The 24,046-nt window shown below is 34.0% G+C and overlaps 1 protein-coding gene across 1 annotated transcript; it reads right to left on the reverse strand.

Moving 5' to 3' along the window:
• Nucleotides 1-833: 833 nt before the first annotated feature.
• LOC149552044 (ER membrane protein complex subunit-like protein) lies at nucleotides 834-22,998 on the reverse strand. Its single transcript, XM_089787518.1, has 8 exons — nucleotides 22,609-22,998; nucleotides 21,160-21,222; nucleotides 20,933-21,025; nucleotides 9,295-9,342; nucleotides 3,401-3,472; nucleotides 1,691-1,749; nucleotides 1,334-1,430; nucleotides 834-1,163 (listed from the first exon to the last, which is right to left on the reverse strand). Exons 1-8 carry the CDS (start codon nucleotides 22,921-22,923, stop codon nucleotides 1,008-1,010), a joined length of 903 nt encoding a protein of 300 aa, XP_089643644.1. The 5' UTR covers nucleotides 22,924-22,998; the 3' UTR covers nucleotides 834-1,007.
• Nucleotides 22,999-24,046: the final 1,048 nt, after the last annotated feature.

Consider the following 24,046-nt stretch of genomic DNA (forward strand, 5'->3'; position numbering starts at 1 on the left):
GGTTGCATTGGTTTCTTGGAATTGAGTTTGAAATGAGTCAGATTAATGAGTAATTAGGAGACAATCTGTTAATCAGCACACTTCATTTTGCAAAGTTTAAATATTAAAAAGATGGTGTTTGGAACACTGACACCGGGCTAAGATGTATATATCCCTACTGTCACTAAGATTAAGTGGTTGCCATGAAGTTCTAAAAGAGCATTAATATTTAGAAAGTTAATAATTGTGCACATGAGATATGGCTAGTGATAAAGAAATTGTACAGAAGACCTTCCTAGAGCCTTAAATCAGGCATGTGGCAATAAACAGGAGTTACTATATTTGCAGTGCCATGAAATCAACATGAATTCAAATATTTAACTGAAAGTTTCACCGTCCGGCATATTAAAAACTTGCACATTCAAATCTAAGACTAAAAATTACACTGCCCTCATAAATATTGAAACCAAAAATGTTAAATCATACAAGAACTTCACATGGGTAGACATTCAGAATTCAATACATTATATAACCTTTGAAAAGTAAATTATCTTTAAAAATGTACATTAAACTTCAATATATTATATAGATATGAACACCTTAAATAGAAAAATGAAACTGTGTTTGAAGTGAAAAAATCATAAATGCTCAAGAGTAGCTGATATAACTCGAAAGTTGAAACAGAACAATAAATATACAGAATTCTGTCTAGCAATGTGTGGTATTTATATATGTGCTCAAGTGTAGACCTGAAGTCCAAATCTAGTTCGTGAACCTTGGAATTGCATGTGAAATTAAATACATACTCATTGTAAAGGAGTTCAACAGAAAAAAGAATCAATAATTAGACATCCTTATAAACTGATCCTGCCAAAATTTGCTCATTGTATATCAAAGGTTTAGCTATTCGGTCATTACATGAAATTCATGCTTCTTGCTGGAAACAATTGTGCATGTTTACAAGCTTAAAACATAAAAATCTCAATTCTATGGTGTTCCCTTAATGAATTATATTTCCAGTAATTCAATCACCTTCTACGAGCACCAGAATTAGCTATACGTTGTGGTCCTTGTGAGGAAGATTGTCCTGCAGATAATTGTGCTGGAGCCTGTTCCTCTGCCATATTCATTGTTTGGGTCACAGCATTCATGACAATGAGCCCCAAAGGAACAAGATACATCCACTGCAAGAAAGCAATTTTCAACTGTCAATTTCATATCTACTCATTTCTTGCCACAAGCTTTGGCTGAAAATTAAAGTGCTTGACATCCTCATATAACCGTTTAATAAGTTTGGACTGCATCTCACAGTGGAAAACGTGATTATACAGCAAGAAAGGGAGAAAATGCTTACATATTTAGCCCAAAATGACCTCTCTGGGGGTTTGGGGGTATCATCACCTTCAAGCCCACTCTCATTTACTAGAAGATCCTCTGTTATTGTAGGCATCCTGCAGATCAACAAGAAACATAATTTATAATTCTTACAACCAAAGGTTTATCTCCTCTTGAAAGAAACTAGCATAAAGATCTTTCTCTATGTTTAAAATAAATCCATCTTAAACATCATGAAAAATCCAACCATATGTAACAGAAAACTCATTCGACCAAAAAACTTGCATTTTCTTACTATGAATTCACTGTAGCATACTATTATATTTTAAATGTTTACACTCGTAAATATTTACTGAAAATTTCAACTCATATCTACCTTGAGGCCTGCTCACTGCTTTTCAACACTATATGTGAGCTAAATGCCCAACGTGATGACTGCATCCAAAAAAAAACAATGCTCCAACTTATATCAATAATGCCTTAAGAAGAAACATTACACAAGACATTCAATTAGTACACTAAATAACATACTTCTAAATCTTCAAAGATAAATATATGAAATAATTGTAGGTATGGAGGTGAGGCAGCAAACATTTGACAGAGAATAATAATATTTATCTATCAAAGGAGGTTTAAGTGTGTGTGTGTGTGTGTGTGTGTGTGTATCCAGTGGCAATTGGCTAGGAAACCTGCCACCCATGCTCTCTCATTTAAAGTCTTGTATTACTAAAATTAGGTAAAATGGCACAGCTGAATGTGGCCCTGGAACTGTTGGAGCGGGATGTGCTTTTACAAAAATGAGAATAGGCATCCATTGCTGCCTTTTGTGTTTGATGTGGGAATTGGCACTCAATATTGCAGATGCAAGTGTATCATTGAAAGAGTTCAAACGGGGCAGTAATTTTGGTATAAAAACTATTTATGATTAAGTTCTTTGCAGATTGATAAATGCCATGACAACTAGTATCATCTCCTTTCAAAAGCTCAACGGCATCAAGTCGGATGGCTGTCAAAAGAATTGAAAAGTCATCTCCCCTAACAAAAGGGGTGAAAAAAAAGTTGCTGATAGTGCATTCAATATGAATTGAATTGATGCTAACATTTGGTGTGTTTTAAAATTTTCAAGAATGTTAATTTCCCAATTGGCTTCAGTTGCTACAATTTGAATATATTCGGTCCCCCAACCCATTTTCTTTAATTATCCCTTAATAACGTGGATGAGAATAGTGTCATCATAAATGGTTTTTCATTTTGAAATTGAGGCACTCAAGGCAATTGAAAGCATGATATGGATGTCAGATAGGCTGTCATGGCCAGCATCAACAAACCCATTAGGAGCAAAGAAAAAGGTAGAGAAGTTTTGTCCCACAATAAGCTCCCTCCACCTCCTGTCTTGGAAGTTGATTGGAGATGAGTGAGCCAAAGCCAGGGAAATATGGCCTAATGGAAGACTTTTCTGTGTCTCTACGACTATTGTCATTGAGCATAGATAACCATACGAAAAAACCCAACATTCTTCTTGTATTGATGATCAGAAGATTCAAAACATTCACACTCCTAAAAACAAAAATACAGATTCTAAGATCGATCTATCTAGAATTCATTGAACTTTCGTTGTTTCTTACATTTAACTACAGAAATTTACAGTGTGCATTATACGTGGGATGCCAACTTAGAAGGAAAGTTGCATTCATGATTGCAATTCAGATTCTCAAATTGATCTAAGACTAAAATTAGATTGTAGAGAGAATGATTGAACACCACAACACCATTTTCTTTATGTGCTACACAGTAAACCAATTGTGAAAACTTTTATTTGACTACAACTGCCTGCACAGAGGTGTATAAACAGTCTGACCTTTGTCATATCTCAAATGTCAAAAACATACTAAACTAGTGCTTGGTATATAAAAATCGAATTGAAATTAACTTGACAAATTGTCTATAATCCAAACTCAAAAATATTCACAAAAAATAACAAGAGTAACTTGGTACATATCCTCACACTCAAGAAATCAAAACGACTCTTATAACCAAAAAGCTTACAAACTGAAGCACACACAAATTGTGATGATATACAGCTTACAAATTTCAGCAGTCGAGGATGTGGGCATTCCCCACCTGATCCATATGTAATTGCTATGACATTCACACCTTCCTGCAATAAGAAAAAATTGTATTGTACGATTTGAATTTATAGAAGGAAGAAACATAATCTTAGAAGGAAAACAAAAACACATATAAAGTCCACATTGAAAATCATATCTTGGCATGTAAAGGTTTGAGTATAGAAGTTATGGCATTGATAGCAATGCAACACAATTCCATGCATGTGGATGTAAAAACAGGAGTTCAATTACATAATTATATAAAACAAAAAAATGCATGCAAGTCAACCCTTGTAATTCTTGGGGCTTACGATCTAATATTAAATAAAAAATTGTCCATCTCCAATGACCCACAGTTTTTACATACATACACGAACAAGAATTCACACAAAGACTCAACCTTTTTTCCTCTACCATCCACATTTAATAAAGTTTGTTACTTGTATAATGCAATGAGAAATTGTACTGGGTCATGAGCTTTTTTATCATAGTATCCAATACTACTTGCTGTTCAGTGCCAAGGGTTCCACTAGATTTTAGCTATTATATCGCTTCATTTAATCAAAAGATAAGAAAATTTATTATTTGATAAGAGCAACAAGGCTATCAAAAATCATGTTCTACTCACTCTGACTCCTGAGTTGGAAAGCTTCTTTAACAATAAAACAGATTATACTTATGTTCGCAAGGATCAAAGTAGGTCAATGAAACTCAACAAGTACATCCAGTTAGAAAACAATGTTGTACTCACCTGGACTTCTGCATTGCATAGCTCCCTTAGAGAAAATAATAAAATAAATTGTATACTATTAGTTTGCAAGGATAAAATAGATCAATGGAACTCAATAAGTACATCCAGTTACAACAGCACAGTGACGTACACAGATAAAGCTACACAAAAAGAGCACTTGCATTGTCAAGAGGTGAAAGGGTTTGCCAATAGGAAAATAATCATATTAGTAAACCTTGATGCATTATATGGATGGAGATGTGATACTAAAATGTCAACTTTTTAACTTGTAAATGAACTTAAAGTAAAATAAAAAAATGAAGGGCCCAAATAGGAATATGATAATGATAATCGTGCAAATAGGAGTGAAATGAGTATGCACTTGATTTATATATCAGCTCATTATTTATATTATTGGATTTATTTGGTATAATGTAAGTTGATATATCAGCCCATTATTTATGTTATTGGATATTTTTGAATTTATTTAAGTTGATATAGCCCATTATTTATATATTATTGAATTTTGATGTTGATGCCAGATGCATTGACATCCCACATACAAGTTTGCTAATTCCACCATTTGTGCATGTTCTAACTCATTTATGAAAATGCTAGCTTTCTAAGTGAATCCGTTGGAGTTGAAACTCTCGGTATGCGCCAAGAACCTAAAAGGACTAAATTATTTGTCATTTGATCCATAGTTGGAAAACTCGCCAAAGCCAAAAACTCACCAAGCCCCCCAAAAGTTTAATCAGGAAAAACTGGGCGATTTAAAAAAAAAACTCGAGAAAACTCGGGAACCTAAAAAAACAGCTCAAATTTAATTAAAAATACGTTGGAACCCTTCTTCTCTCCCCTCCTCAAGCCTCTAATCGCACAATACAAACTGGTGTTGAAAAAAATGAGATTTTCTGCCCTATATCACTCTTCCCAACGCGTGGCCGAGTTTTTCTTAAAAAATCGCGAGTTTTTGGTAAAACTCACTGATTTTTCAGCGATTAATCGGCAAGTTTTTTGCTGGAGCCAAGTTTTAAAGATGGCGAGTTTTTCTGCCATTTACTCGCCGGCCGAGAAAACTCGGCAATTTCCTACTACTCGCTGATTCCTCTGCGAGTGTGCCAACTATGATTTGATCTTCCAATAAGTAAGAAGAGTTTCGTGTAATTGAATCTTTCATGTAGTTTTCAAATGACTTTTTTTGTAGTAAATTATTGTCTGGATTTTCTTATCTCTGCATAACATCTGTAATTGCATTGTGTTGTGTTGTTTGGTTCCCAAACAATTGCACCTACCTTAGGATCTGTGTTTAGGATTTGCAATTTTCCAATTACCTGTCATTAAGCTGGCCTGACGGTAGTCATTAGTTGCAATTCAATCACACTGATCTAATGCCAACTGTCGGACAACAGCAAAATTTAGTATTAAAAATGAGATTCTGGCACTATTGCTAAAGCCTAATACTGTAGCTTGTATTTTGTAATTTTTAATTTATTCCTATTTTCAAACTTTGAACTTAAAGATTATCTATGTACAAGGCATTGTTCGACAACCCAAGAGTTAATGAACAAAATCCATATTTCATGTCTTGCACTTGTATTTGTTTCACATTCTGTACGCAGTTCATTTTGCATGAAATAGAAAAACAGCCTTTGCTCTCTAATTTAATGATTTTTTTAGTATATTTTTAGCTTTTGGTTAGCAAAACAATTATACTTTTGGTTAGGAAAACAATAATCACGAAAAACAATTTGATTTTACCTCTATCATTTAGACTCTAGAGTTTAAGTTATTCTAAACCTTGATATGTGTAGCAGCCCAGTGTGCCAAAAGGGACATATACTTTTCCGGGGCCTTAAATTGCTAAACCTAATTCAGAAATGGACCTGTTCAAAAAAAAGCATTAAAAGTCTCAAAATTGCAAAACGCCTGTTCTAATTCAGGGAAACAACCCATAAATATTTGCCCATATCTACTCACCCAGTTTGTACATTTAGTTTTATCTATAATTCAAAACTTCTTGGATTTCAAAGGTGGAATACTTCATCCTCACCTGTGATTCTATTTATTGCTTGCTGTAATTAGGTGTTTAACTGATATAAGTCAACAGAAAATAAAGCATATTGGTTTTCTAGAAACACATCTTTTTTGCAGAGATTGCTCACTTTTTGTAACTTCTCTCATCTCAAATAAATGCTTTCATTTATATGGCAGTATCATCTACATTTATTGGGTTCATTTTTCTTTTTCTTTCCCCAATTCATTGATTTTATAACAGATTGAGTTTCTGTAGTTTGGTATGATGTCCACCAAATTGCAATCCAAATCTGGATCTATCTGAATGTTTGAAGTTATGCAAAACTAGAAATGTGCCATGTACGGTTGAAAAGTATATATTCAATGTTATGTCCCAAAGTGACCATTTCAATGGCACCCAGAGGTTAAAATTGTAGTGGTGGCAAAATACAAATGCTTTAAGCATGCCCTAACAAGGAACTGTAAGATGTCAAACCTAAGATGGATAAGAGCTCATAATAAGATAATAGGAAAGAAAATGAATAAAAGATGATAAACGTTAGACATTAAAACAGAATTACAACAATTAAAAGTGAAAGGAGTAATCAATATAACCATTTTAATCAATGGAAAGTGACACAACTCCTATGACACACAAAACAATTAAGAATATAGCTCAGAACAGCTCCAAATCTGTATGTTTGGTAGTTATATTATAGACTAAGATTGCTCTACATTTGAAAGTTTGGCAGCTACACATAGTTAAGATTACATTTGCAACCCTTTCCATGCCTATATTCCTAGACATGTTTCATGAGGTTGGTATGTGTAGCGTCTTAAAATGGAAGCACTTAATTTTGAGACCTTTCAGCCCTCCTTAGTGTGGTTTTGGCCCCTTACTCTTCTTCCAATCTTGCTCAAATTTCTAGGTCATTACTCATTTTAATGCATAGCCCTCAAAGGTGCTATTATCACCTTTTTTGCCATAGCTTCTGGCACTTTCATCATTTCCATTGTATTTCTGCACTTTCCCCAAGACCTTGGCATCACCTTTCCACAAGATTCCCTTGGGTTTAGGTCAACCCATACCAAGAGGGATTTTTGTCCTAGGGCACATGATGTCTTAGGTGTTTAAATTGTTTTATTTTACTCTTCGGTCTGCTTGCTTTGTTTTTTATCCCAAAAACTAGTATATAAGTGAGCTTGGGCATTTCATTTTCACACACAAGCAATTAAATTCAAGCCCATGAGATATCAACTAGGAATTTTGACCAAATTTCCACAGCATACATCAAGCATTTCCTTCTTGCATCAAGTTTCTTCCTTCAAGTGACTCTGGAGTTTTGCTTCCAAGGAGGAGATCTTCCATTCACTCATTCAAGTTCTTCAAATCTTTATCAATGCATATCACAAACATTCTCATTCATGAGGTTGAAGTTTTGGCTGGATTAGTTTCCTTTTAATTTCGTTGTGTTGGGTCAAGACTATTACATTAACACACTTGATGACATACTAATCCACAAAGGTAATTATATTGCTCATTGTTAAATTCAATTCTACTACTTGCTACCATTTACTCTATCGTTATTATCATTTCAATTTCAAGGTTGATTCCTCCATCTAGGACTTCACCAAGGTAAGCCCTCCCCCAACAAACAAAACCATTTTTTCTTGTATGCATGAACAAGTTATCTGAATTGCGAATTTCGATTCGGAAACTTACTATCCAAAGGTTCCAGAAGATCTGGTGTCAATTTTGTTTCTGCCCTCTGAGAACACGTCTGTCAGGTCAACCTATACCTGGGTTCTGAGATTTTAAAAGGTTTTTTGTTCTGATCTCAGATGTCAATTTTCTAGTAGCAATTTTTTGAGCCGAAAGGCACTTTTCCTTGCACATTTTAAGGTCAAATTCCTTCCTCATTTTCATTTCATATCATAGATATTGTTTCCTACTTTAATTGGACGGATTTCATACATATTGTTCCTCAATGCATTAATTCAAAGTGTCTTAATTCATCTGTGTCATTTAATCAATTGGATCAGCTTACTTTCACATTACACAGCTAAGGTTAATGAACATTGCATGAAAAAGAGTTTGCTTGATAAAAACCTTTAATATAATTTGGGTTTAGTATTGGCATCCCTTCATCCTATTTGGGTTACTAATCTAACTGGACTTATATTAAATGTTATGTTTGGAAGCCTCTCTTTCTCTTGTACTGAATAGCTTAGGGTGAAGATGTTTAATTAATGAATTCATCTTATCTAGTTTACATTAACATATTCATTGCTTCCATTTCCCCCTAAACAGCATGAACCACTTATAAGCCAATAAATAATTACTTATATCATACATGTAAAACATGATCAGGCTGAGTTGAATTCGGTGATGTTCATAAATGAAATCAATGCAATAATTTGAAACAAAAATAAAAAACAAAGAGTATGAATGTCAAAGGACTGATTAAAGATATCCCAATGCAACTAAGATAAAACATGTAGAAATGAAAATATTGGATGTTTTGAAGCATCAAATTACAAGCAAAGATATAAACAAATCGAGGAAGAAAAGCTCTAATAACAAGATCTGATAAGTATATCTAATAAGATCAAATAACAAGATCTAATAAGAATATCGGTGTCAAAGGGCACAGCCAAAGATATGCCAATGCAACTCAGTTACAACATTTAGAAATGGAAATATGGGAATTTTTGAAGCATCAAATAACAAGCAAATATATAAACAAAACAAGGATGAAAAGATCTAATAAAAAGATACAAGGATGCAAAATGAACCAAAAATGAGAGTGCAAAACTATAATATATTAATAGAGATAACAAGTACAAATGCAGGCAATCCTGACTAAGAAAATGCCTCTTGGCCGACAGCTAAAAGGCCACACTAGGCAGTGAGACCTGGAAAATTGCCTATACTGGAATGTATCAGAATCTGGAAAGAATTCAGAATTACTAATTTGTTCCAAACAATTCTAAAGTATGCTCGGCAATTAATTTCTAACTTTCCTCTATAAGTTTTCCCCGACTTTACAAGATACCGAAAATTAAATCTATTACACATTAAAAACAACAGAAACTAGACTACGATTCTCAAACCATAAAACGTACCATGTGGATAATAAAGCGCTCTTCCAAATTACTTCTTGCTAGGCATCTCTGCAATGAAGCATTCCAAGTCAGCAGATAATTTAAGGAACATGACAAAGGTTACCTAGAAAATTATATAACCTACAATTGCAGATTAAGTACTCAAGAGTCAAAAGCAAGTAGCCAACACAACTAAAATAAAGATGATACCATACCAAAAAGTTCACTCAAATTGACTAGTACGGAAATTAAACAGCTGACAGGGAGTTAGAAATTATATCAAAAAAGAAACTTCATATATCCCAATTATAAAACATGTCGAGAAGGTCTTTTTGCAGAAATTCATCTCAGCTTATGTTGGCACAAGGTGATATAGCAATCAGCCAAGATGCCTTATTCCCATATAAGCAAATGCCAAAAATCTTTCTTGGGAATATCTGAGCAAACCAAAACATTAGGATATGTTCAATTTCTTGGGATGATATTAACAGTTTAAAAAAAGCGGATACATTCAAAAATGAAAGAGAAATATCAAATAACTAATTTTTTTTACCAAGTTGCAGTCAGAATTGGGTGGATGGATACAATGTGCCAGAAAGGTGAAGAATTTGGTGGGCTCAGTATGTTTAGGTATGTCCACCCAAAAATATATTACAAATCTCAATATGTAATATATGTAAATATATTGATTATATCTTAAAAATTAACATTTATTTTAGTTATGCTTTGTAAATATACAAATTTTAAAATATAGTTTTCTATGTTTTAGACTATTTTTAATTTACAATTTTAACATTTAATTATTGAAATATAGTTTAATAATAAATAAATAAAACCTCAAAACTATATAGTGTACTTCATAAATATATTGATTATATCTTAAAAATTAATATTTATTTTAATAATGCTTTGTAAATATACAAAGTTTTAGTATATAATTTTCCATGTTTTAGATTATTTTTAAATTTTAATTTACAATTTTAGCATATAATTATTGAAATATAGTTTAATAATAGATTAATTTAATCCCAAACTATATAGTGTACTTCAAGTTTTAAAACTATCTTAAAATATGAATTATTAACTATAGTGTTATATAATTATTAATAAATAGTTTAATAATATCCAAACACATGGTATAATAGTTTAAATTTCAAAACCATTTTGTAATTTTTGGCTTTGATGTTTAGCATGTATATTTCCAGGTTAGTCTGAATATAGTAGCTTATAATATTATGTATATTTTTGGATAGTATAAATGTAATAGCTTGCTGTTAGTGTATCAGACTGTATGTGAAATAATATTCTGAATAGATCCTCAAGATAAGAAATGATTATAATACTGAAATATGATCAAGGAATGCAGAGAAACAATGTTTATGTTATATACGCTCATGTGCACTGAAGACTTAGTAATTTATGTGTTCATTGTGCTTAATAATCAGCGGATGTCAAATATTTATATACGGGAGGGTAGAACATGAGTCACGAACAATAGGCATGACTCATGCTTGAGTCACGTCTATTGGGCGTGACACAAGTCACCCCTGATACCCATTTCAATGCCAACGGGATAAATATGAACCGGCAGGAATATTAATAAGGCAGTTGATAAAATTAATCTTATTCAAATACGTTTGTAATTAAATCTGCATATATACATATGTATGTATGATTATATTTGAATATCTAAACATATAAGAATAACATAAATATCCACACAAGATTCATTAATAAATCTTTATAATTATGTTCAACTAATCTATACATTAACACTCCCTCTTAGATTAGTAGCATTAACACACAAAAGAAGTCTTTGATCAGAAGACTTCTTTATACAATGTCAGATAAGGGTTGATTCATCAACGAAATGATATTCATCACCTTATATTTGACATTATATAACATGAGAGTTGGCCTATCAGAATATCAATAACATGATATTCACCAAGCTCTCTAGAGTAATGGCCTATCAAAACATCAACTGAACAATGTTCACCAAGTACTCAGTGTGGTATTGGCCTATCCAAATATCAAGGCAAGATATTCACCAAGTACCGAAAAATATATCTACAAAAGCAACTTGTAGATAATCAAATTAATGATATCTAACGCCTAGTTGTTGATTTATAAGATAAAGCCTTTACATGAAAAAATTACACAAAATGAATCATGCTACAAGTTATTGTAAGGACGTCAATTTACAACTTCTCCCAATACAAGTGAAATCATTTTGAAGTCGTCACTTCTTAATGTTTTCTAAATTTATAATATATACAATGTACAATAATCAATTTCTCTGAGACATTTCCTCAAATTTTACAATCATACCAAGTTCTTTACGAAAATGCTCCACCTTTGTCTTAGCAAGTGGTTTGGTAAGAGTGTCTGCAATTTGATCCACTGTACTAATATATTCCAACTTGATTACATCCTTCTCAACCATGTCTCGAACATAGTGGTAGGGTATCTCAATGTGTTTTGACATGTTATGAAACACTGGATTAAGAGATAGCTTGATGCAGCTCTAGTTATTACAATAAATAGTAGTAGGTGGAAGTGGCTTTCCAAATAATCCAAATAGAAGTTTTCTCAACCATACAACTTCTCTTCCTCCCATGTATGCAGTTATGTACTCGGCTTCTGTAGAACTCTGTGCTACTGAGACTGCTTCCGACTAAACCAAGATATCATTGTTCAACCCAAGGTAAAACTAAATCCTGAAGTGCTCTTACAATTCTCTGAATTTCTTGCCCAATCAAAATTTGTATATCCGCTTACATTTAGTTCAGTTTTAGTGTATTTGAGACCATATCCAATTGTACCACTGAGATACCTGAGAATGTGTTTTGCTGCTACTAAATGAGTTTGTTTAGGTTCGCACATGAACTGACTGAGAACATTTACAGCATAACAGATGTCAGGTCTTGTGTTTACCAAATACGTTAAAGAACCAATTATCTGTTAATATAGAGTAGGATCAACATTTTCAGAATCTTTTGTTGCTTCTTTTAGTTTTTTGAGGTTTGCTTCCATAGGAGTCTTCATTGCCTTGCTGTCCAACATGCCAAATCTTTGAGTAGGTCCAGAGTATATTTCCCTTGATTTAAGAAGATTTCATTTGAATGCTACCATACTTCTAATCCCAAGAAGTAGTGAGTCTTTCATTTCAAATTCAAATATAAGATCTTGTTTACATTTTTCAATTAGATGATCTTCTCCTGTAATCAAAAGATCATCAACATATAAAACCATGATTAACATATCCCCCTGTATGAACAATTAGATGATGATCTATCTGTTCATACCAAGCTCGGGGAGCTTGTTTTAATCCATATAAAGCCTTTTTTAATTTGCATACATGAGATTGTTTTTGTGTACTTCAAATCCTTCTAGTTGTTCAAGATAAACTTCCTCTTCTATAACACCATTCAAAAATGCAGTCTTTACATCCATTTGATGAATTTTCCAACCCTTGGATGCAGCAATGGCTAAAACAGTTTTCACAGAGGTATTGTAAGAATTTGCCTTAGGGAAAAATCACCAAAGACCAAGAAGCACAATAACTAGCACAAAATAGACCAATTAGAGTTGCTTACTCCTGTGTTGTTGCTACAGCCGTGGTATTTTTGTCGGCGAGGGATTGTTTGATCCCACATGTCCAAGGTTTTCGCACTTTTCGTTGTTTAAAATGAAAGGCCCACGGGGTAGTTAAGAGGCTTGGAAGCCACCACTTGATATCTGCCGCAGTTTATATGATGTTGGCCGGGAATATAAAAGCCCGTACTCGGCCGCTAGAATATTTGCTGTGAAATAAATAAGGAATATGCGGCCGATTGATGGAATATTCCTCTACAGGGGCTGAGATTTGACCACTTGGTGCCTACAAAAAAAATTCTCTACACGCCTAATAGGCCAGAAATATTTTCCGAAAAAACAATAAAAAAGCAGAGAAAATTAAATGCAAATTTGAAACAAAATAAATGTACAGATCTAATAGATCATACCGAATTTGCAAATTGGGTCTTCGGGTGCTGGTTTGCAAAAAAATTTGCCTCAAATTCGACTATGGCCCAACATAGTCAATTTTCACCGAATCAACTCTCCGGATGCAATGATGAGGTTCACTTTGGCTCTGAATGCTCCCAATAGCTGCAGATACTCCGGATCTAAATCAAGATGTCCTCAAAGAGGTGAAGCAAGAATGGTCTCCAATGGCTATGAAATGATGCCTCTATGGCTCTAATACCATGTAAGAATTTGCCTTAGGGCAAAATCACCCAAGACCAAGAAGCACAATAACTAGCACAAAATAGACCAATAGAATATGATCAGAATAACAATATGATATTCAATTGATGCTTAAAGTACACTAGGAGTGCTTGTATATGAAGACCTCTAGAATGTCTACGAGTTAGCAATATGATAAGCCTCACAACTAAGCACATGTCCACTAAGAGTGGGTTATCCTCCATTAAGCACAAGAGTTAGTGCGATGATGAGAGGATAAGCCTACAAAAGTGTGTCACATAAAATTATGTTGTAGACACCATATGCTTAATTAAGAGTGCAAACAACTATGTTGTCAACATGACAACTCAGTTGATTATGCAAACTCTAGTGTTGTAGACACCATGTGCTAAATTAGAGTTGCTTACTCCTGTGTTGTCCACAAGACAACTCATATGAGTACGCAAACTCCTAGGTGTCTAACCTAATAAATAATAAAATAATGCATTTATCCTAAGTAAACTTAAGTGTAAATAATAATTATTTACACTCACAGGTATATCTGACTACTGGAGCAAAAGTTTCCTCATAGCCTATTCCTTCCTTTTGAGAAAATCCTCTTGCTACAAACCTTGCTTTGTACTTGTCGATACTTCCATCTACAGCATGTTTGATTTTAAATAGCCATTTTGAGGAGACAATTGATTTATTTTTGGGTCTAGGAACAATATCCCAAACATCATTTTTAAGTATGGAATTATATTCTTCTGTCATGGCATCTTTCTAATTTTGATGTTTTATTGCTTCTTTTACATCAGATGGTTCAGATTTGGAGATTTCACTCATTAATGCAATGTAACTAGAGTATATGTTAGGTCATTTTCTTTCCCTAATGAAATCTAAGGGGATGGAATTGTTCTCTTCAATTAGCTTTCTAGCCCATAATGGTCTTTTCTTTTCCTCAAAAGTGTGAGTAATGTCCATGGGTTCAATTGATTTATCTTCCTCCATTAGAAACTCCCTCTCATTATCAAGGTTTTGTTCTTCTAGAGTTTCTTCTGAATTTGATTCATTTTTATCCTTAGATCTTTTGAAGGCCAAATCTTCATCAAATATTACATCTCGACTTAGTTCAATATTTCTTTGTCCAGGGATATAGATACAATAAGCTTTGGAAGTTTCACTGTATCCTACAAAGATTGCTTTCTTTCCTAAGGGCTCTAGTTTGGTTCTCTTCTCTTTAGGAATGTGTACATAGACAGGGCAACCAAAAATTCTTAGGTATTTAAGATCAAGTTTCTTCCCGGTAAATGTCTCTTCAGGGGTCTTGAATTCAAGATGAGAGCATGGACATCTATTTTGAAGGAAAACAGCAGTATTTGAGGCTTCTCCCCAAAGAAAGTTTCAAGATTTTGATCATGAAGCATTGCTTTTGCAGATTCAACTATGGATCTATTCTTTCTCTCAACTATTCCATTTTGTTGAGGATTACAGGGAACAGAACACTCCCTCTTGATCCCAACAGTTTTACAGTAATTTATAAAGATCTCAAAAATGTACTCTTTACCATTGTCTATTCTTAAGACTTTTATTTTCTTTCTAGATAGATTTTCTTCAAGGGCTTTAAACTCTTAAAATTTTGTCAGGATTTCTTCACACTCTTTACTTTTAAGAAAATAGATCTAAGTCTTCCTAGAGAAATCATCCACAAATATGATATAGTATAGAAAACCTCCTAGTGAAGGAACTGACATAGGACCACATAAATCTAAGTGAAATATAGTTTTAATATTCTTCCCCAGAGCACAACCTTTACAGGTTCCTTCATGGTACGGATGAAGTTTAGGTAGACCTGTTACCATTTTTCCTAGAGAAGGTAATCCTCGAAAATGAAAATGACCTAGTCTCCTATGCCAGATTTCATTTTCTTTGAAAGAATCATGAAGTAGAGCTGAATGAGTCCGAGAGTTAATTTGATAAAGACATCCATGTTTGGAGCCAATCTTGTATGCATATTTTATGTTAGAATTCTTAGGCCAAAATTAGACCTTTCCTTCCATAAATGTAACTCTGGATCCTTCATCTTCAAGAGCAAAGATTGAAAGCAAGTTTCTTTTTATACCAAGTTCATAAAGTACCTTAGTAAGTTCAATTGTTTTCCCTAATTTCATATGAATAGTACATGTTCCTATTCCCATTACGGGATAGCTTGCATCATCTGCAATGGTTACTTCATCAACATAGTCTTCCTTGATAGAGTCCAACTGTTCTTTAAAACCTATAATATGTTGAGAGGCTCCGCTATCAATTACCCAAGTACTTGATCTGGTTGATGTTTCACTGGAGAGAGCTGAATAGAAGGCATTGTGTTCAGAATTTCCATTTGAGTTTTGAGTGGTTGCAAATGAAGCTTGTTGCTTAAATCTATCCCGACATCTAGATGTCGAATGTCCAATTTTATCACATCTAAAACATTGCATTTTGGAGAAATCGAGTTGCTTTCTCTTCCCTTTGAATTTTATTTTCTTCTTATTTACTTGAGTAGAGAGAACTTGTAAATCTCCTTTTTGGCATCGAGCTACTTGCATACACTCTTCGTGTATGCAGTCAACTTTAAGTCTTTCAAATTTAGGAAGTTTAGACCGAGAGCATACCCCTTGTCTGAAAGTATCCCATGATGATGGAAGGCCTTTTAGAACCATTATTGTTAACTCCTTTCCATCACAGATGTGTCCTATTGAAGAGAGTTGATTTCAAAGTTCAATTATTCTCATAAAGTATGAGGAAATTTTCCCTCCTTTATTCATTTTAATATTTGACATTTTGTCCTTTAATGTGATAATCCAAATAGCATTATTTATCTCAAACATATTTCCAAGCGCATTGTACATCTCATGTGCAGTGTCTAGTTCTAAGATTACAAGAAGACGATGGGTTTTAACACCATCCACAATAAGCTTCATGGCTTTATTGTTGTCATTCTCCCATTTTTCCAGTTCATCATTTCCTTTGGGTGGTGGGTCAGAATTTTCAATGAACTTATAGAGGCCATGTTCTTTTAGTATGAGTTTTAGTCGTAGTTTCCAGCCTGCAAAATCTGAATTACTTTCTAATCTGTCTTCTAGCCTCATGTCGTTCACCATTTTAGAATAATATTTGACTAAAGTCTGATTTTCGGATCACTTCTTTAAACCTGCCCTGATACCATGTTAGTGTATCAGACTCTATGTGAAATAATATTCTGAATAGATCCTCAAGATAAGAAATGATTATAATACTGAAATATGATCAAGGAATGCAAAGAAACAATGTTTATGTTATATACACTGATGTGCACTGAAGACTTAGTAATTTATGTGTTCATCGTGCTTAATAATCAGTGGAGGTCAAATATTTATATACAAGAGGACAGACCATGAGTCACAACCGATAGGCGTGACTCATGCTTGAGTCACGTCTATCAAGCGTGACACAATAGTCACCCCCGATACCCATTTCAATGCCGACGGGATAAATATCAACCAGCAGGAATATTAACAAGGCAGTCGATAACATTAATCTTATTCAAATATATTTGTAATTAAATCTGCATGTATGTATGTATGTATGTATGATTTGAATATCTAAACATATAAGAATAACATAAATGTCCACACAATATTCATTAATAAATCTTTATAATTTATGTTCAACTAATCTATACATTAACACTTACAATATGTATCGATGGAAGGTTGCTTTTAACGGTAAATTACAGCTTTATGGGGTTATGCCCTAAAATTAATACCAAAAAACTATTAAAATCTTATGGGGCAGTAGAAAGTAACCCCTCAAGGTTAGAAACTTGGTTGTAGGCACTATAGGCAAGAAGCCCTGCCATTTCACCAAAGGGTTGCCCTCGTCAATAAAAAGTGTATTAAAATAAAAGTGAGTGTTTTAATTTTTATTCAAAATGGAATCAAAGCCATAGAAACCTCAACTAAATTATCTGAATAGTAAATGTAATAAAAATTATTAAACTCAATAAAATTAATATATTAACAAGCAATGGCCTACAACACAACGATAAACTGTGAACCTCTCATCTCGGAGGTCTTGGGTTGGAGTTTACTCGAACTTAACTAATAATAATAATTAATCTAAACAAATAATAATGATAATTAATCTTGGCTTCGACCCATTACCCATCAAATGAAAATTAATATATTAACAATAAAAAATAAATATACATAAGAAACAAAATTTAATAAAATATATTTAAAATTTAGAAAAAAAATAGTTTAAATGGCCTATTAATGGGCAAAAAAGGGTTAATCTATGTGTTTCTATAGACTACTAGACGGAATGGTGTCCTCCAGCTATTCGTTGGGCGAAGGTGAATTTTGATGGGGCAACTAAGGAGAAGTTGGGGCCTTCAAAGGAGGGATGCATAGCTAAGGAGAAGTTGGGGCCTTCAAAGGAGGGATGCATAGCTAAGGTGGAGTGGTTTCCCCCTGGCATTGAGAACACAAAAGATTGCTTCCCGGAACAAATAACATTGTTGAAGTCAACACTGCTTTGTTGCAGGTCCAATTAGCAAAAATACTCATGATTCCACTATTGTATTTGAACGGATCTTTGATGGTAATAATAAACACCATCATTAAGGGGAGAGCAGATGATTGGATAATTCAAACGTTAGAATATCTCTAGTCTCCTTGATACATTAGAGAATTTCAAAATATCCTATGTCAAAAGAGCAAGTAACACAAAAGCAGATCGATTGTCTAATGTGGCAGTTGTGTCAAAGGATGGTGTGGATGTGATGGCTTTTACGGACTTTAAAAGAAAAGTTAATGCCAAAGAATAGTGAGATGTTAGGCAGGTACAAAGGTCAAAGAACAAACTCATAAATGTGTTGCATTTAATCCTTTGTGAGATGGTAGACATCTTGTGTGGAAGAGATAGTAATCTCAAAATGATGGTTTGTTTCCTTTTCCTTAGCTTCAATTACCCTCTTTCAAAGCTAGTTTCGGGTATTTGTGAGGCAAGCAATGAATAACACCTCTACAGTAAACATGTTGGCACATTTCTCTCTTCAGGCCTCAAAACCAGTGATTGCTTTCTAGGGTAAAGTTCCCTTGGATAGAATAAAGAATATCTTCAACTTTGAAGATGAAGTATTCCTGCATAAAGTCTCTATTACTTTTCCCAGCCATCTTTTGCATTTCATAAATTCTATGTCCCCAATTCTTCCTCCATTCTAATTCAACAAGGTCTGATTTCTTTCCCTTCTACCTCTAAGTTAGTAAAGGAAGGGTCTGGCAATGATGGAATCACTATGATGATTGTGAATGAGGAGGAGCCCTGGAAGAAGGAAGGTTTCTTTTCTTTAAGAAATGTCTCTTTGAAAATGGAAAACAGAGTTACTTGTTTGACCTTAGATGATGACAGCATTCAAGCAACAAAGACAGAAATTGGAGCACAACAAAGCCTGGGTTCTTTGGTAAGCGTGATTTTTTCATGTGCACTTTGATACCATTTTAATCCAGCCATTCATCTGATTACTCGAGCACATCTTTTGGTGAGATGCCACAATCTCCCTTTGGCCATGAGAAACCTAGAATGATTCAGCAAGGTTGGAGATTTCATGAGATTCAACAAAACTTCAAAAATAGCTCTCAGCATATATTTGTAAAAGTATGTGTGACGGTAGACTTATTGCAGCCAATCATTCAGCCCATCGATCCTATCCTCTCATGAAGCTTTAAATTTCATTATTTTGCTGCTTTCATACCAAACAACTCTGTGATAAGGCTACAGATTGTTCTTCCAACAATCTTTTGGTTGCTCACTTGTATCACAATGCAGCAATGGATGAGGAAAGTGGGTACCCCGAATTTTAGTACAATTCCTTCAAATTCTAAGCAGCAAGCAGGCTAAGGTTCAGATTTGTGTAGGTAAAAACTTTGGTTAAACATCAGGCTTCAGTTGTTCAGTTCGAACAGTAGGATGGTGTGGTACATTTGGAAGGGTAGGATGAAGCAGCAACAGAAACAGATTGTATGGTATCTACGAAAATCTTAACTGCATGTAAACAGAAGCCACTCAGACTAAAGCAAATTGCATACTTCCTAAACATCCCAGATGAAAAGTTTGAAGCTGAGTATTTGTGCCTAGAAGTTTTCACTCTGTTGATGAAGGCTCACAATGGAGTCATGAACTATGGAAGCCCTTCTTTCCAACAAAGAAAAAAGGCTACTTCTAACTAAAGGATGATCATATCTCATGGGGGTCTTGAAAGTTATTGCCTGTCTTTACAACTATAGACTCTTTAGAGTTTGGGTTATCTTACCCTTAAGCTTATTAAAATTTGTGACCCCCTTTCTTTTTAAGGATGTATTTTGGACTTTTGTTTGGGAGGCGGCCCCTATAGATTCCATCACTTAATGTAGCAAAATAAAAAATAAACTTAACAAACAAAGTCAAAGATACAGTGATACACATTAATTAATAAGTCTATATACACATACCAGGGGGAGTAAGAAGCATATCCTGCAATTATGAATAATATGAAACATAATTTATATTGAGAGTTGTCAAAAACAAAGCTTGCGTCACATACAGTACACAGGTACCCCCGGGATACAAGCTCAGAAAATGAGTTCATCGTCTGATAGATATCTAGAAAACTGCTCCTCTTCTTCTCCCTTTTCCTCAAAGAAAAACAACAACGGCCGTAGGCTAACTTATTACTTCTTTGGTTCAAAGGCAAGGGCAAGGGCTTTGGTAGGTCCTCTTTTAGAATTTTAGAATGTCTTTTTAAGTATTTGAAAAACTTTCTAGTATTTTACTGTATTTCATGCAATTGATGCAAGTGACACCCTAAAGTCTTGGAGACAACCAAGGGCCATTGAGATGTCTAGAGGATGCTAGGTGAAGTAAGTCCCCAAAAAGACCAAAAACAGGTGGTTGTCGCAAAATTTTCAAGAAAAAGGGTACAAGGAGGAAACACCGCCTCTGATCCCCAAATCCCATAGGCATCACTTGGACCAGGTACACATGGAACATTGATTTTATCAGTACCTCAACACTTACGTGATGTGTGGCTTTGAGCTTCACGGCATTTTTGTGAATGTCTACAAGACATATTTAGGAAACCATTTTATCTTGATATAAGAATTAACAACTAGAATATGTGTATAAATATGTTCAGTACAAATTCTATGGAACCAAAAGTCCTTACATTTAGGGTCCCCACAAGACCCTACAGCTCAACTTTTTGTCAATTTGTGCATATCTATAAGTTTCTCTATAGTAAGTGTGCCTAAGTTTTTTAACCGTTACTTCCATGCTCACATGATAATTAAAAACTGGACTAGTAAATCCATAATATATTTAAGCTACAAGTAGATTAACAAAAAATGTTTTCTTTAAATTTACTACTCACAGCTTTTATAGATGAAAGGACATAATCTTCTCCAGGAGTCACTACATTGGCCGGTAGCCTTATCCTGTAAAAGTCATCCTCTTTCAACAGCTCCTGATTACACCAGAATAAAGGCATCAAGATAGATTATTGTGCAAAGAACATTGACAACATAATGGACTACTAAATGGAGTACAAAAATTATTATTGAATGTGCAAAGTTTTAAACCTCCAGAACAAATACTTACTTCAAATGCTTTTTGCTCACTTTCAGTTAAAGGATTTCTTGTAATGCGAACCTTGGTTAATGTCTGCATACAAACAGAATATTATCCACTGATACACACTTTATCCTTTTAAAGATGGCCGTATAGTGACAAATTCTTTAATCTTGGTGAATTAATTTTCTAAAAAATTGAATGAAGCAACAAAGACAAATATTATAATTATAATCCTGGTTCAAGCACTAAGTTTAAGCTTCAAGAAGATAGCTAATTAAATACAATCTACAAATAGCTGCAGTTTTAGATTGAAAAGAAAAATGTAGAATTGAAAAATATCACAAGGTCTTATCTTTAAAAACAAAGAGATAGAGGCAGTTGCTTCCATTGAGAGAGGAAAGTAAGCTATATATAGTGTGTTTTAAATAGCCTTAAGGAGGATCCAAGTTCACAAGAATTGTCATCCCTGAAATGATAATGTTTATCATCGCAAACACGCCACAAAGAATGCTAATGCGTTTGTTAAATAATGGATCCACAAAAGCCTATGAAATTAGAAGTCGTAAAAGACAAACAACTTGGGCATGCATGTCAAAAACATGGCTTTGCCACTGAATATGCCCGCTACTTTCCTCACTTATATATTTCTAATTAAATATGCGTAGATACAATCCCGGTATTGAGCAGATTTTGCATATTACAAACAAAAGAGATCTTGAACGACTGATACATAATCCAAGATGAGTCCCACAAAACAAGAAAGGAAACACTCGACAAAATAAAAAGAATGCTCATCCGTTGTAATGAGAAGGGGTTTATAATTGTTCTTGCACTTTCTCCAGTTTTTTGTAGAAGCATTTTTACTAATTACAAGATTGGCTGGACATGGGAGTGCGCAAAATTTAATACAGCTTGTCGAAATTGTCTCTGAGATTCGTTCAGTCATATTTTGTAGATCGAATCCCCCTTCCTTGTCCAGCGTTGAATTCCATATAATATCACATAATGTTTTCTGTCAAACTCTTCAAGTTAAAACTTAGGGGATAAAATTTGTAGAATGGAACGTAAAAGGAAAAAATTCACGTGAGAGTACATGAATCTGGCTTGTATCACTGATCGGGAAAAAAATTCGAATTTTTTACATCGTGTTCACTAAAATGTCTCAAATAATTAATATAGAGACGTGTGAATCTTAAATCAGTAGAAAATACTTTTTCTTCAATAAAAATTAACTAATAAATAAGTGAGAAAACCCTGTTGTGAATCCATTTTACAACAATTGAAAGAAATAATGAGATCTAACAAACAGAAAAACACCAGAACCTACTAAAAACTTCCTAACAAATACTCAACCCCCTTCCAAATCCAATACACATTTACGGAATTATTCACACGGAATAGCTGTATTTCCTTGATACCCCGTGATCAAGCTTAAATTTTGTATTATGTGAAACCTTGGGGATGAATAATACATGCCTGACCACCGTGAGGAGACGCCTTCAAGCGCGCGGTGAAATAGCCGGCGGGTGTAAAATCGGAGTTACCAAAGGCGTGTTGGAAAGGAAACTGAATGCGCGAGTCCGCAGGGATGTTCTCGGCTGGAAGTACCGTTCTGGTGGCAGATTTACGTTTAGGAGGCGCAGCAACAAAATCGCCTTCGCTATGTTGCCCTCCGACAAGACCCCATTCTTCATCGTCTTGCAGCTCGTCTGAGCGGAAAGCATGTGCAAGTCCGGAGGACACAAGGAACGCTACTGTCGCCACCACCAAGCATTTCAACAGCCACTCCATTCTTTGCCAATAAATCGGTGAAAATCTACTCCCTCTAGCCAACCTTGTAGCATTTACAGACTTTCTTCCGCCCGTCCTGAATTTTTTTAATTTATTCTGCTTTTATAGTTTGACTGCCTCGTCATATTTTTTGTCCCTCGACTTCAAAATTTTGAAGCGAGGGTTCAATGGAAAGGATTGACAAAAATTTGGGATGAAATGACTTTAAAAACATAAATGAGTCTAAGATAAATGAAAAAACATAAATGAATTTTATAACTATTAAAAAATATAAATGAATTTTAGAACTATTAAAAAACTAGTATATGTATCAAAAGAAGGTGTAATGGTTATGTTCATAGAAAGATATATTATTGAACTCTTATTAAACTATGGAGAACTATGATACAATGAGAAATAAAGATTTTATTTTTAAGTACAAAAATGTTAATTCTAAAATATATTTTTTATTGGTAAGGTGGGTACATTGTACATTATATATTCACAAGTACATAGAGATGTTTGGTTAGCGGTCTTTGATTTGTTAAGAGGAATCTTTTTGCAAGCGACCTTCCTCTTATTTCCTTAAAATTGTATAGAGGTTATTTTGCATTTTTTGAGAATCTTTCAAAGGAGAACATTGGTTGAATGTCAAGGCTACTTAGTGACCTGATTCTAAACATGGTTGTGAATGTCAAGCCCTACCTCTCCTTTTTGGCAATTTCATTTTTTACTTTTTGTAGGGTAAACTCTTGAGTTTTGTGTACGATTATAAATCATACCATCATGGGTGGTTATTTGCCTTTGGCTACTTAGTAACACAAGAACAATCAATACAACTTTAAGGTTATCTTAGTCTCATGGTGGCTCGTAATAATTGTCAATTATTGCAACAACATACACCAGAACATCATGTGGGATAGAACCAGGGTTGTAAACTTTTTGAATTATATTTGCTAAGAGCTTCATTCACCAGCCTTGTGTATATCCTTATGTTAGTTGTGAGTATAATGTGTTGGCCTTTTTCAAATAGGACCTATCACTCAAGTTTTTGATCACCTAATACATGTTTTGTTGTGGTTATGGTGATTTTCACAATGCTTATTGCAATTGAGCAATTCAATAATTTTAATGTCCTTCTATT

The sequence above is a fragment of the Cupressus sempervirens genome, chromosome 6 (genome assembly GCF_028749045.1).
Source record: "Cupressus sempervirens isolate cs-2001-9-10 chromosome 6, ASM2874904v1, whole genome shotgun sequence".
Classification (NCBI taxonomy): Eukaryota; Viridiplantae; Streptophyta; class Pinopsida; order Cupressales; family Cupressaceae; genus Cupressus; species Cupressus sempervirens.

Coding starts and splice junctions, on each gene's coding strand:
- LOC149552044 (XM_089787518.1), bottom strand. CDS start 22,923: ATGGAGTGGCTGTTGAAATGCTTGGTGGTGGCGACAGTAGCGTTCCTT. Junction 3,473..9,294: donor AGCGCTTTATTATCCACATG/GTACGTTTTATG, acceptor TTCTTATTGCAG/GAAGGTGTGAATGTCATAGC. Junction 1,750..3,400: donor ATCCTCGACTGCTGAAATTT/GTAAGCTGTATA, acceptor TTTTGGATGCAG/TCATCACGTTGGGCATTTAG.